The 15,787-nt window shown below is 32.9% G+C and overlaps 1 protein-coding gene across 1 annotated transcript in view; it reads right to left on the reverse strand.

The window, feature by feature from the left end:
* LOC129225773 (threonylcarbamoyladenosine tRNA methylthiotransferase-like) overlaps positions 1 to 15,787 on the reverse strand; it is a gene marked incomplete at its 3' end in the record, with an annotated part of 39,942 nt that overhangs the window by 22,458 nt on the left and 1,697 nt on the right. The window contains exons 3-6 of the mRNA XM_054860280.1: positions 10,254 to 10,355; positions 7,792 to 8,022; positions 2,016 to 2,136; positions 1,767 to 1,870 (exon numbers count right to left, since the gene is read on the reverse strand). Coding sequence (XP_054716255.1) covers positions 1,767 to 1,870; positions 2,016 to 2,136; positions 7,792 to 8,022; positions 10,254 to 10,355 — 558 coding nt within the window. The remainder of the gene's footprint in view (positions 1 to 1,766; positions 1,871 to 2,015; positions 2,137 to 7,791; positions 8,023 to 10,253; positions 10,356 to 15,787) is intronic.

Raw genomic sequence — 15,787 nt, forward strand, 5'->3', positions numbered from 1 at the left:
CAACCCCCTAGGCACATCCCACTGTTTGAGAACCCCTGGTGTAGACCATACTGTGATCAATTCCTTAAAAACCTTTTTTACTAAGGATGAAATAGAAAGAGGAAAGAACAAAGAGATGTGTATAGTTTGGTTTTTTAGCATTTGACCGTTGTTTACAAAAACAAAATATTCAAACGTAAGATTTCAACAATTCCAATTAATTTTTAAAAGATTTTTCCAAGATGCTATTCTGTCCCACTTTTCAATGTAACAAAGTTGTTTGCTTTTAGTGCTATCTTATTCCATTACCTGGAGGAGGCAGTTAAGAAGACTGGAAAGCCAGCTAAAAAGAAAAGGAGCTTCACTACACAAGCATAAGGCATTTTCTATAGCAGCAAAATCTTTTGAATTTACTAGAATTTGTTTTTGTGTCCTTTTCTCTGATGGCATTTCAATTACTGTCCCTTTTTTCAGCAGTTAGCTAAAGACAAGGTGATGGCTAATATTGCTTTGAGCATTTCATATAGTATTTTCTTACATGGTAAATTTGATGAACCACATATAGCAATGCTTTAAGAATTTAGAGATCAAAACTAGTATGCTAAAATAGACAAAGTAAAAGTATTTATTTTTTGGAAAATGAAATGATTTTGCAAATTTTGAATGAACAAAAGTTTATTACATATATAAAGTTGAAATATTTCGTGTGGCTTAAATTTTTACAATTATTAAGGGCTTGTGAAAATCATAAAAATAAGTGTTTTATAGCAATTCATTTATACAGTACATATTAAATACAGCAGTATTTGAGAAATCTAATGAAACACAATGAGCTTAACTCACAGCCAGAAGTCTTAGGTTGTGCACAAACAATTTTAATGAAGTCCACATTAAGTCACCTAATGAGTATTTTCCTAAATTTTTAACATTAAATATTCAGATGAGAACTACCTGTTAAAGCTCACCAAAAGGGTAACGTTCCCTTAAAGTGTTTCACACCAAAGCAATTTCAAAATAAACTTTTTTGTAGGATAGGCAATTGATTCTCTCAGGGGCCGTCACAAATGACTTTCACGAGGCTCTTCTCCATATTGTTTACCCCTACATCTCTACATATATTTCACACCTCATTTTAAAAATCTTGGGCCACCTTCAGGTTTGAGCACGAGCCAACAGCTGTCATTTCTTGTGCATGCCCCAAGATACTCGACTCATTTAAAAAACAAATAAACAATAATAACAGCACCATCTTTTATTAAATTTTGCAAGTTGCTTTTTGTATACAGCAGGGGACACCATGGTAACTTTTCTATATATATTGGAGAAATTACTTGTAAGTTTTTTTTGTCCTACTTTCAGAAAATGTAAAGTAAGAAATAACAACGTCAGAAAAGCACAAATTCGCAGATTACTGCAGATACGTGTTTCGGTGTTATAGGGAACGCCTTTTCAATGCAAAAAGTAATGAACCTATGGATGATGTCGGATGTCTTTTCATCACAAGCTCATTAGTTTTTCCATTGAAAAAGGCATTCCCTGTAACCCCGAAACACGTGTCTGCAGTAATCTGAGAATTTGTGCTTTTCTGACGTTGTTATTTCTTACTTTACTGTTCTGCACAAAGGTATTTTTTATCTTCTTCAAAAAATGGTTTAGACATTAACACAAAACATATCAGGAACATATGCTTTCAATAAGAAAAAATTATTGATACATTTCAACAATTGCTGCACACTTTGTTACGGAAATTAATCTAGTGTTGAAGAATTCAAGAAACAATCCGTCACCTTCAAATGCTATCTTGGCTCGTTCCACGATTTCAGATATTGGATAACTTCCAAGATTACCTCTAGCATGCTTTGTTTTACAGTAAGTGCATTGATTAAGGCACCTAAACAAAAACAAAACACCAAAACTTTTATTCAATAGCTTTAAAATGTTTTTCATTATTTTGTTACAAGAAGAAATGCATATCCTGTAACAAATAAGTGAAAATACTTAAGTACATTTCAATGGTTCAGGAAACAAATAATTACCCAGTATTAATAGGAATTATTTCAATCAATTCATTTCTTCTCACTTTTGGTAGTTTTAATGATGCACCACCTTGCTTTTTACCAGAAACTCTCTTAGTTCCAAGAAGTTGCACTGAATTTCCTGTTAAATAAGCGCACAACAAAAGTTTAAAAATTAGATAACCAAAATCAACCAGCTTTTATTCATGTACACTTAACCAACGTTTATTGCGGTTAATTCGTTCCAGACTTCACCGCGATAACTGAATTTCCGCGAAGTAGGAATCTGTATTTATAAACCGAATATTTTCTTAATTAGAGGGCATAAAACCTACTGACGATAATTTAAATAGGTTTTTAACATAGTTAGAGCCCCCTAGACATGAAACAGCACCCTTATCCAACATTACATTTGTATTACTTAATATATTGCACAAAATATGAGAAAACGAGATACATTAGATGGAATCGATATCACATTAATTATTGGGAAATAGAGTACACACACACACACATGCAGTTCTTACACACTTAGTGATGTGGATCGGGTAAATACCCAGTGGGTAGGTAAATATGCTTTGGGTATTTACCTGGGTATTTACCCAAGACCTGGGTAAATACCCAAAAACTGGGTATTTTACAAAAAAATGCAAAAAGTGAGTCTGAAATTTTTTTTAAATCTAAGTATGAAATAATTGATAAAACTGATACATACATATGTATTACACAGTCTATAATATTTTTTATTAGATGAATTGATGAAATTATGGAAGAAACATATCGTGAACCAAAGAATCTTTCTTTTCAATAGCGCCGTTCACATGACGCTTTTCGACCCAGGAAAAACCCTGCTTTCGACCGCAAGCCGGTTATTTGCTGGGGAAATGCTGGAATTTTTTTCCTCCTGCTTGGGGGTAGGAGAAAAGCCGGGTTGTTACCCAGAATGCACTGCGCCAACTGTGACGGTTTACTTCCTCCATTCAGGATTTGCGCAAAGGATGCTGGGTAAATCCGCTCTCTGGGATAAACCAGCTTTTCACATGTGAATGAGGAATTTTTCGATCCGGGTTTTTGCAGAGCCGGAGCGAGAAAATGCGAGGTAGAAAAACGTCATGTGAACGGCCCTAATGTCATAATTGGACAAATATAATTCAATGATGAACTTCAGGATTTCAAAATCACAATCTAGGTTAGTCATATCCAAAATGAAAAAAAAGAAGCATGATGGATGCTTGGAAGAATTTACTGAGAATTTATTAAGACTATGATGTTATTTGTTTATTTTATTGCTGTTTAAAGTGGTAACGTGGCAAATATAGAAACAGTTTTCACATTAATAAGCAAAAAAAAAATATTGTTTTCTGTTGCCTTGCTCATTTGCATTTGCTCCCCAGTACTTCATGATGAAAATTTATTCGAACTATTTTTAATACATGCAACTAGTGATGTCGGGTGGGAAGGTAAATATTTTTTTCGGTATTTATCCTAAGGCAGGGTAAATTCCCTAGTAATTGCACATTTTGCCAAAAAAAAAACTTTAGGTGGTATCAAAAAGTGATTTTTTTTTCAAACATAAACTGTAAAATGAAAGATTAAAAATATAAAAATTTATGTATTATAATTTCTTTAATTAAAGGCGTAATGAAAAGGCGTAAAAAAAAACTGTCAGAATTTAGAATGAACTATTCTAAAACTTAAATAGGATGGTAGGATAATTTAATTTTTTATGGGGTAAAGCAAAGGGATTTAAGTTTAATTTTGTCACATTAGATGGCATTAGCATAACTTTTCGTTGATTTTTCATAATATCATGCTACTAGTTAGTTTTGGCTTAGAGTTGTAATTAGTTTGTCCAAAGCCTCCTAAATACTAAATGCCTATCACATTGCACTAACTGATGGCAATACATGGATGGTGTTGCTATGAAGATGGATCCAAACAATTCAAATCAAATCGTTAATTGGTTAATTTTAAAATTTAAATTTAGAAGTTAACCAATTGTTTTCTCAGCTTTTAATTTCTAATGCTTTCGACCTTCGATAGTTGGCAGTAGCCAGAAGACCAAAAATATGCTTACTGGAATCATTTTGCTCTATGTTAAAAGGGAGAACGCGATAGGCATTTAGTATTTAGGAGGCGTTAGTTTGTCACTCACTTTGTATTTGTACTGGTAAAACTTTAAATTTTGCTTTGAAAAATGAAAAACAAAAAAGAAAGATTGGGACATTGATTAGGCATATCCAACACATTTAATGTGAATATCATATTAGATTGCTAAGTTGTTTCGCACAATAATTCTTGAAATATGTGATCAAAATACAATGTTTGGGCAAAAATTTGTTTTGTATATGATTGGTTACATATATACATAGTGAAATACAGACAGAAAAGTACTTTAGTTTAATATAAATTTTTGAAATAAATACCCGGGTAAATACCCAAAATGGGTATTTACCCGGGTATATACCCTGCGTATTTACCCCTAAAAATAAATACCCAGGTATTTTACATCACTATACACACTACTACTAACCTATGAAAATAGCTCAACTTCAACTTGTTCAATGATGAATTAATTTATGTGCCCCCTTTCTTCCTCTACATTTATCTTCATAAAAGGTATTACGCATACAGCTTAAAAAGCTAGTAGTACGTTGTTGAACACCACTAGAGATGTATTTATCCCCTAGTAATAATACAGTGATTCATACTTTGCAGTTGGTGTTTAAGGTTAAATTGAGATAAACCTTCTTCGGCGATTTTAAACCTCCACTCCCTCCACTAGTACAACTACAGTTCCTAAGAAGAGCTTACCTTACTTGAAAGACATGATTTGTAATTCTCTTGTAAGAAAAAGTTTGCACGAGAACATAAAAAAGGCTCATTGCTATAATTGGGGGGGGGGGGAGGGGGGAAATAGAAAAAAACGCGATGTAGTGAAACCGCGAAAGTTGAAGCGCGAAGTAGAGAGGAACGACTGTAGTTAGATATCTTGAATATTATGGAATAATGAAAGATAAAAATTTAAAGAGAAACTTTTGCATTTTTTCGATAAAAATAAAAATTGAGTAAAAAACATTTTAGCACACTTGTGAGAGGTCCACAAATATGGAACAGCTTCATATTGAACAAGACTAGAACTAAAAAAGTCAAGTTTCTTATGTATTGAAGATCAATTTTCTAGCATAATACATGTGTTCTGTTAGCTCAGGATGTAAATTAAGCTAAGCATAGTTTTCTAACATTTAAAACAGATTTCAAATGACAAAATATGCATCAGTTAAGCAAGAATGGGGGAAAAAAAATGTGATGATGTTAAATGCTATGTAGTATCAATATCAGTTTCTCAAATTGTTAGCATTTACTTGTCACTAAATTTTAACTGTTAATGAGTTTTATATCGGGAACACTTAAGAGCAAGATAGTTTGTATAATATTTTACAACAGGCAAATTGAAGTATAAAATTACACAATAATGTTACTCCCAACCTATAGTTTCAAATTTGAATATAAAAAAAAAAATAAATAAATAAAATAAAATAAATGAATAATAATAATAATAGTTAATAATACAAACAAAGTAACAGAAGCAATACAAAGGGAGCTAATAGATTAGCTTTAATAAAACTTTTTAGCCATTCAAAAATTTGATGATGAAAAAATATTATAAATTCTTCAAAAGAAAAAAAAAAAAACTTTTATCACAAACAAAATTATTTCAAACTCTTTCCTAAGGGTAAAAAGTTCATCGCCTTTGATTTCTTGTTTCTTTTTTGTTGTCAAAACATAAAAGATTAATTTCCGAGATCTTTGAAAAAAAAAAAAATAATAATAATACGGAAGTAATTGGTAGAAAGCTGGAAATTGTTTTAATCTCTGGCGTATGGGTCTGGAATGACCATACTAAGTTTTCAATCTTCTACTAAGTGAGCTTTAGCCGTTACACTCAAATTAGTGACAAAAAACACCTGTTTTTTCATTAATATAACAATATCTCAAAAATAATGTTTCCAATAGCCATACATATTTGCAGATTACTTGTAGATATTGAAATTCGGAATAAAATGAGTAGCTACAATATATATTTTTGACAAATACTAAGCGCACCTTAACTTCTAAGTTTGGATGCAATCACTAATAAAGCAGTTAACTTGAAGTAAAAAGGGCATAATAGAGAAAGACATCAGGCATAAAAAGTTACCAAACAATACATATAATATACACACGGGTCACCTGAAATAATACGCTCAGCATGGATAAAACATTTGAAAACATGCAATAGTTAAACAATGTGCGTGGGATGGTGATAGAAAACAACATAAATTTTCTTGCTTAATTTGACATGATAGTATTTTATGGCTGCTTTCAACAAAAATTTTTGAATTCCGTGTTCTTTGACTTCAATTACGCTACCTTTCGTACATATATTTACCCCAAATCACACACAAGACAGTAGTGTTTTTCCAAAATAGTTCACTCACGTAATCACTGATTGAGCTATATAGTACCATTTCTCACTACAAAACATTTAATATAATTAAGTTTTCTTCAAATTGTGCAAATTAAAAAATTGATTTACTTCAAGAAAAGTGAACTGGAAAACCTTGGACATAATACTGATTTTCTAATTCAAATCATGTCACTCAAAACCAGTCATTTTCTCTGGATAATTCTACTTGAAATTAACTTATCAGTACTTTTGCTCTTCCTTTCAAACTAAAATGAGTTCTGTACGAAGATAGGATCCTTTTTTATTTCTTTGTAACATTGTAGTGAAATAAATGGTTTTCAGCAACATCTAGTATGTCAATTTGATGAATACGTACCTGTGTAGCTGCTTCCGTAGGTAAGGAAAGCATCGTTAGGTGTTTTAGTGTTATGGTGTTCTATTCCAGGGGGTCTCGGGGAGGGCCGATGGGAGTGGGAAAGGTACGTTCTGGCTTGAAGAGCTTGATTAGTGATTTCATCCAAACTTTGAAATTAAGTTGTGCGCTTAGTATTTATTAAAAATATATATTGTAGATATTCATTTTATTTCTAATTTCAATATCTACAAGTAATCTGCAGATATGTATGGCCATTGGAAGCATTATTTTTGAGATATTGTTATATTAATGAAAAAACAGGTGTTTTTCATCACTAATTTGGCCACAACGGCTAAAGCTCACTTAGTAGAAGGGGGGAAACTTAGTATAGTAATTCCAGACCCAAACGGCATAGATTAAAGCAATTTCTAGCTTTCCAGCAATTACTTCCGTAGTCAACTCCCCAACCACTGGGCTATTATCAATACTTTCCAATTTTTGATTCTTCAATATTTTTTATTATTTGATTTATTTTTGTTATTTGAAAAATGTTTATGATGGAATTAAGCTGCCTATATGACTTATTCATTTTTAAAACTTTTACAGGAAAGTAGGCTAAAAAGTGAAGCTACAAATTACTGCTAGCAGAGCTAAGTTAGAATTGCAAGCAAATCAACTAAAATAGTTTCTTACAATTAGGCATTAGCTCTGGTGATGGGGCAGAGCTAAGGCAGATTATATTAGCTTAAGTAGCAATTTGTAGCTTTATACAATGGCTAATTTATCATTTTTAATACTAACCATTCATATATAGTTTTTATAGTTAATACACATGGAAAGTTTTTTTTTCTAAAAAGTTGCATGCAAACTAAGATTACATCAAACAAATGGTAAATTATTATTTTATATGTTATGGTTACTCTTATGGATTAAAATATAATGGTTACAATAAATGGTTATAATGGTTACTATTATGCATTAAAATTATAAACCTTTCAGCGTTTCTTCAACAACTTCAACCACCCTATCAATCTGTTGAACACCAATGATGCTAAGGCCTTTTAAATAAGGAGTTTTAGGAGCAGCTTGGGACACACAGCCAGCAACCACTACGTATTTGTTCAGACGCTGTCCTTCTTCAATAGCATTTCGAAAATGGTCCTCCGCTGGATTTTTTACTGTACAACTGTTTAAAAGCCAGATATCAGCATCAGATGCCTCGTCTTAGGGGAAAAAAAAGCTAATTACCTTTTGGTTCTTCTACTGGAGTTCTAACTCGACATGAAAGGAAACATCTTCAATGCATTTGATAGCAAAAAATTTAAAAAAAAAATTAAAATTACAACAAATCACAAAAACATGTATGCTAAGTTGAAATTTGTCAGTTCAAGAGTCTAGTAGTCATTAAAAAAGTTAATGAACAATGACAAATTGTAGAGTAGATAATTAACCTTGCATTTTTATGTTATGAATGAAACTACACTTAATAATAAAATTTTATCAGTGCTTAGCTGGTGATGATGAATTAATTCTTCTTTAATGTAACTGACATGGTTGGTAACCCCAACATTACACTTTGTGGGCCAAAAGTATTGAGCACATTTAATGCTTGTATATAAAAAAAAGTTTCGTGCAGGTTTTATTTTATTGGCAAGACAACGTAAAAGTTTTTTTTATAACACAATTTTAAATACTATAAACTTCTACATGAGTCTGTCAGTGGCATGAAAAATATCAAGTCAAAATTCAATTTCACCCTAAGTGTTTTGCAGCAGTTCAGCAAGTTTTCCTCTAATGGCCTGAATCCTGAATGATTCATTGTTTTAGCTGATCAACATCCAGAACTGGAGTTGCATACACTTCATTACAAAACATTTGCTGTCATAGAACCATAAAATGCACATAGCTTTCTCCTGCACAATAACCATTTGCAGACCGAGTCAAACAGCAAACTTTCCTGAGAAATGCTGTGGAGCCATGTACCGCTAAAGTGAAAGAATTTTAATTTGCAAAATTGTGTTGAATAAAACTGCTTTAGAGTGTCTTTCCAATAAAATAAAATAAAATAAAAAATGTGTACCTTAATTTTTTTTTTAAATTCAGGCACCAAATGCACTCAATTATTTTATTCAAATGTGTTTTTCTCATGCAGTTCACAAAATTTGGCAAATTAAGAAGGAAATTTTCCAATGATTTTTGTAGTGTATGGCTTCATAATGGATGCCAATTAGTAGTGTAATTGGCATACATTATAAAGTCATATGTGTAAACATTACAAAAGGTTTGCATGTGAAGTGTGGAATGTAAGACACTCCACCTAACCAATTTAGGGTTAAACTGACAATTAAATAAATGTAATGAAAGGACAATTATAACCGTAATGATAAAATTACACTCCTAAATTAAACTTCAAATGGAAAGGACCAATGGACATGTAACAGCTTATCATTGTTAAGCACTTTTTATCTGTTGGTGGCGTTCAGAAGTGGAATCAGAGAGAGCAAATGTGTGCTCGTGATGGGGTTAGAACCACGGACCTTCGTGATGCTAACCCAGTGCTTTAACTGCTGAGTCAAAAAGACCTCACGGTTTAGGGGCAAATTTGGATTATGTGCTCTCCATAGTAAGATAAAAATTTGAAATATCTGCACACACAGCTCAAAACTATTTGCAGGAATAAAAACCAACATACAGTGGGTAGGCAAACTTTTTTAGTAAGACAATGCCTTTTGCTTTCAATCATGTACATTTGTGAAAGCAAAATGGAACATTTTTCATTAATTTCTCAACATATTTTGAAGATAATCAGTGTTTAAAATGGATATTAATTAACAATTATCAGGTAATGCACATGTTTACAGTAAATATATCTGCCCAAAGTATGCACTTGGCATCTATGCAGGGGTGGATACAAACTACCTTTTTAGGGGGGTTATGCTGGAGAATGATCCCCCCTCTCATAAACGAACTTGCTGTTTTGGTGCCAAAAATTTGTAAAACTGCTTGAGGGTCAATAAAAAGCACCAAATCAACCAGAAATAAGGCACTCAATAGAGCATTAACGTTATTAGTTAATTCTATAAGCAATGAAAAGAAGCACTATTCCAAATATTTACTTTAAAAACAATTAATGAATTGAAAAGATTACCGAAATCATAAACATTTTACACTCCAAGTGCTTGAACACAATGTGCACAGATAATTTTGTCAGCAGTTAAGAGAAAGGGGGGAGGGGGTCATGACCAACCCCTTGTATCTGCCACTGCATCTATGGTACTTTATGACATATACGCCACAATCAGTTAAGCTTTGTTAAAAATAACTGACAATCGAAATAGAAACTAAACAATGTGACTGTGGTTTCGAACCTTTTAGTGGCTCTTTTGACGCTCTCATATGTGGTTGCTAGAGCTTTTATGGAGAGATAGAACAACAAAGTTTAAAGAAAACTTACCTGTAATGATGTATCCATATTCATCTAAAAGTCCAGCCATATATTCACTATCAGAACTATTGTGAGCACAGCCCCAAGTTTTAACATATACTTTTTGAGTACCTAAGAAAAATAAAAACAAATGGCAAGTCAGTTTAAAAACTCCTACAGTGGTGACAAGTATAACCTTTGACAATACTTTCATAAAATAGCATAAACTGCAGCCAATGCTAAAAAATAGAGTTACACATAAGCAGAGCCAACCTGGGCGGTTACAGATTCAATTTGCTTCCAGAAATGTACATATAACAGGATTCATACGCTTGCAGGAAAAATTCTTTTCAAGAGTCAAAAAACGAAATAGCACCTGTTATCATTGGCGAGAATTGAAAAAATTGCCACAAAACTCAATTATCGAAACCTTTCAAAGTTAGACATGTTGACTATCTTTGGTTTGGTCACTTTTGAAATCATAAAGCGTAACCAAATACCAAAATGCAATTTTTAGCAATTTCAATTACATTAACTCTGGCATCAAACAATTTGGCGACAAAGAAAATTTCTAAGAATCTCACTTATTGAAATCTTTTCCATTAAAATTTAGGCTTAGAGCTCTGTGGAAGTTAGGTAATATTCCTTGTCAGCCCAAAGTGCAAAATAAATAATAAAAATAAAAAATGTTAATTCTCAACAAGAGTGCAAATTAAAATCTGTGAAATTAAGCAAAGGCATTAATGAATAAAATAAGGAGGGCTGCCATTTGGGGGGGGGGAGCATGCCACAGACTGCAGTAGTGCATACAAGGGGGGGTCATAGGGGTTATGATCCCCCCCCCCCCCCCCCCCCCCCCCCCGCAAACAGTGAGGAAAATTTTGAATGTTTGCTTGAAAAAATATTAAAAAATATCAAAACCACGAGAAAAAGTAAAATATCTTTTTGAATTCAAATTTTCTGGGCATTACATGAAGTGGTGGATACGAAAAGGGGGGGGGGGGGAGCATAGGAGTCGACAAACTCTCCCCCCCCACCCAATCTTTGACAACACTTTTTAATCTGTTGGAATAAAAAGGAAAGGTTCATTGCATTTGAGTAGTAAAAATAACTGCTTGAAAAAGAAAGAAAAGAAAACCTGACCGAAACCACAAGAAAGAGTAAATTTTTGAATTCCATTTTTTTGGGGTATTACATGTCACTTTTCTATTTATATGTAGGCAGTAAATTAGCTCTGCTTGACACAGTCTCTTCTTTGCAGTAGCTGTCTTCAGGTGCCACTATAATGAAAAGAAGTGTCTGCCGCCCAATCGCTTTTTATAGAACAAATTTAATCGCCAATAGTTATTGTAATGTGTCAATATTTTTTATGTAAAGTATCTGTAGGTTATTCTTTACTTGATTTTTGGATAGTTTTGTTTTTGTTCGTGCTAAGTTTATTTTGGAACTGATGTGACATACCCCACCCTTGGCGACTTTTTCCTGTTGGCGCCAAGAAAGCGTCGCCAAGAAAACGATGTATGACGACATATGTCATACATCGTTCTTAGCGATGCTTTTTTAGCGCCAACAGGAAAAAATCAGATAAAAAAACATGATCAAAGCACTTCAGAACACAATATATATAAAAACAACATAAAAGCACAAAAAAAAAACATCACGAATATATGCTTCAAAAATGTACAGGGTCGGGGTTTTTTGTAAACATATTAAAATACAATGAAATAAATTATTGTATTAATTACAAGTCGAAATTAATGCATTAATTTTTTTTTCATCATTTCTCCGGGATACGAGCCCTCGGTCTCATAGTACTTTCGTAATGAGACCTCGGCTCGCCGGCCCTGCCTCGGTCTCATTACAAAAGTACTATGAGACCTCTGGCTCGCCAGGACCTCGCTCCGCTCGGTCCGTTATCCCTCCGACTGTTAATATACATTACAGTCGGAGTATGGTCACAGTTATGTATATTTTCATGGAGACACCCAAGGGTGGCTCCTTCCGTTCAGTGTACAATAATGACACAGTTTTAAGTGTGAAATATGCACCATTATTGTGCAGATTTATTAATAAAATTCAGCATTTTTAAGAGTACAACCGAAAGAACTTTCAATTGTTAACATAAAATTCAGTACCTAAAGGAGGCACGTTAATGTCTAAATAATTCGTGGCATCGATAAGAATTAACTTTTAGAACAAAATAACCAAACTATTTTTGTAAAATTAATTAACATACAGTAAAAATAAAGTTAAAAACTACAAGAACCCCTCAAGGATTTGTAAAAACAAAGAATTTTGGAAGTGAGAGGTTTTTTTTTAATTCTAAAATAAAGAACTTACCTTTTTATATGGTATAAATATTCACACTCAGTCTAAAACAATACATCATATGACAATGGCACGTTACAGATACACACCACGTTGGAGTTAACTTTTAATTAACCTTCAAGTTTGAAGAAACTGGCATTTTCTAATGTTTTTACTTCAAAACACAACTACTGAATCTAAACTAACACAAAATAAGCATTCCTGTAAGGTATATTGCACAAAACAACACGTATCTCTCCTGCGTAAAACCAAGTAAAGAACCCAAGTAAACAAGTTCGAACAAGTTTGCCTTCGCGTTGCCAACCACAGGTTAGTTTCACCAGGGATGCCATGCTTAAAAATTTATCGCCTCATTGGCGAGAAAAATATTTCAATTTTGTGCAAAAAATCGGATGTCGCCAAATGGGGGGGGGGGGTATATCACATCTGTACCTTTATTTTTAAATGAGCTGTAAATAGTTAGCCAAAATCAGTGTTTTGGACTTAGTGTCGGGCAAGAAATGTAAAATTTTAGTATCGCAATTGCCCGAAACTAAGTTACACGAAGTTTTCCGTAATTAGCCCATCATATTAGATGGAAACTCAGCTGAAAAAAGTTGCGTTTGTTAGAAAAAGGACTACTTGTAACCAAAATCATGAAGCGTTTGGGTGACAAAAGTTTTGTCTTTTTTGAAAAAACTGATCAAAACATATCCGGAGCTCTTGTATCACACTCTGAGACTGCAACGTCTTCATTTGCCTCTGATTTTTTGACAATTGAAAAGAATCGGTGAGCATTCATCAATGTCCGAATTATATTCATAAAATATTTTAAAGAAAATTTTCGCCGTCTTTTTTATTATTATATTCAGGGTTCATACTCTATTTGGATGAAAAAATTCCATGACTTTTCCAAGACTTTTTCATGACTTCAATGAAAATTTTCATGACCTCATTACACAAAGTAATAGCACTATTTAATCTCAAACTTGCTAATTTTTGGAAATGAGCATTATCAAAACGTTTACATGGAATGCCAGTCTCAATGAAGCACTTACTCATAATGAAAAAAATGTAAGTGTACACTTAAAAAACTAAACTATTCTTATTTGTCTTCATCATAAATTTAAGTAAAGTTAAAATGCAGTGGAACAAATATGGTGATGCTTAAATGTTTGATATTTTTTTATAAACAGGCAGAATGATATTGAATGGGGCAAAGGTTGAATGAGTCATCACTAAGTTTCAATAAATTTGCTTCTAAAGTTGCCTTTTAGGGTCAACAGTGCATTGAATCATCCACATGACAGTATTTTGGTTCTTTAAAGTAAAGCCACATAGTTTTGTTTTTTATGTTTCTAAACCACATCTTTTTTGAAAAAACCATTCAGCTATGAATCAATCTTTTGTTTCAAAAGTATACTTGTTTTGTTTACTTCTTTGCACACTTTCAAATGCATATAAATTATTAGGTTTAGAAATTCCAGAACATGTTTGATTATTGACATTGAACATAGCAGTGGGTGGCATGGATTAGTTTTGCAGCCTGTATGTTGGGCACTACTGTTTTAGAGAATTACAATTCCTCTTTTTCTGTATTCTATCGCCTGACTAAATATCTTTATTTTCTCAAACCTTCAACAAATTAAGATAAACTCTGATAAATTTAATAATAAAGTTCCTATGAGTGATGGAATCGAACTCGGATGCAATTGAATTGCATTTTTTTTTCTTGAGTGGGCGGGGCAAAACTAAGAACGTAAATTTTGCTACTACAGAATATGAAACATAAGAAATGCTGAAAAAAACAGCAAATTCAAAATAAGTGATGTCCAAGCAGTAAAATCACATTGCATAAAAAGGCAAGCGGCTGCTACAGAAGTGGATGCAATGAGATTTCAAAATTCAGATTTGATTTTGGGATTGTTCAATTTTCCACTTTTAATAGCTTTTATGAGCTATACTGTTAAATCACTCAAGATTTCTAATGCTCCCTCAGTTACTGTTACTTTCTCTTTGTTCAGGACATTTTTCCATGACTTGAAATTAATTTCCATGACTTTCAATGAAAATTTCAATTTTCCATGACTTTTCCAGGTCTGAAATTGGCTTATTTTTTTTCCATGACTTTCCAGGTTTTCCATGACCCGTACGAACCCTGTATATTTAGTGAAGTTGATTGTAATTTTCTGCATGTACAAGATGGATGTGAGTCCTGTGTTGAATATTATGCTAATGTTTAATCAATATCTAAATGCATCATGTTCATAAAACATTTAATTTTTGTTACATTTTCGTAGTATTTATTTATATTGTATTGTGTCGGCTGGGTGTGAAAACTAATCTTAATGGGTTGTAATACAACTTAACTAGGGTCATTTTATGTGTTGAATTATTATTAGTTAAGTTTAATGAATAATAATTTAAGTATTTAATTCATAATAGTTAAAATTAATTAAGTTTTCAATCAGTTAATGGTCGATTTTGTGCTTTTAGTGACATCATAAGAAACCTAAGTTCATGAAAATTGTCGTACGTAAAACTACATTTTTGAGCATGACCTCCCTCCTTCCCTAAAAGGAAATCCTGTATTTACCCCTGACAGACTGCGCCATTGAAATTTTTAGGGAGGTGTTTTGAAGTTCTTTTTCTCAATTAGGGGGAGGAGGCGGTCTTCTGTTTTGCTCTTGGGGTTGGTGGTCTTTGTGATATTTAGGGGGGTGGGCTTTTACTTTTAGGGGTACATGCCCCCTAGCTATAAGTACCAAATGTTAAAAATTAGGAGTAAAAACAACTTGGAAGAATTTCTGATCAAAACTTAATTGTTATTTCGGAAGTTGATGCTAATATCTGCAAAATTTATAAGTAGTTTTATAAGATTGGTAGGGAAATATCCAGACCCATAGGGTAACTATAAAGCAATAGAGAGGAAGGGAAATATTTATTGCCAAAAATTTGACAACAGAGTCAAATATAATAAATACCTTTGTGCTGAACAATAAAGTAAGAATAAACAACGTCAGAAAAGCACAAATTCGCAGATTACTGCACGAGTTGTGTTTCGGCGTTACAGGGAACGCCTTTTACAATGCAAAAAAGTAATGAGCTTATGGATGAAAAGACATCCGACAAAAGCTTGTGTCGGATGTCTTTTCATCAGGGCTGGCAAGTTTCTGCCGGGGTGGTTAAAACCACTGGTAGAAACCGGTTAAAACCGGCATGGCAAAAACTACTTTCTGCCACATTTTCGGCAGAAA

This window comes from Uloborus diversus, chromosome 7, assembly GCF_026930045.1.
Source record: "Uloborus diversus isolate 005 chromosome 7, Udiv.v.3.1, whole genome shotgun sequence".
Taxonomy (NCBI): domain Eukaryota; kingdom Metazoa; phylum Arthropoda; class Arachnida; order Araneae; family Uloboridae; genus Uloborus; species Uloborus diversus.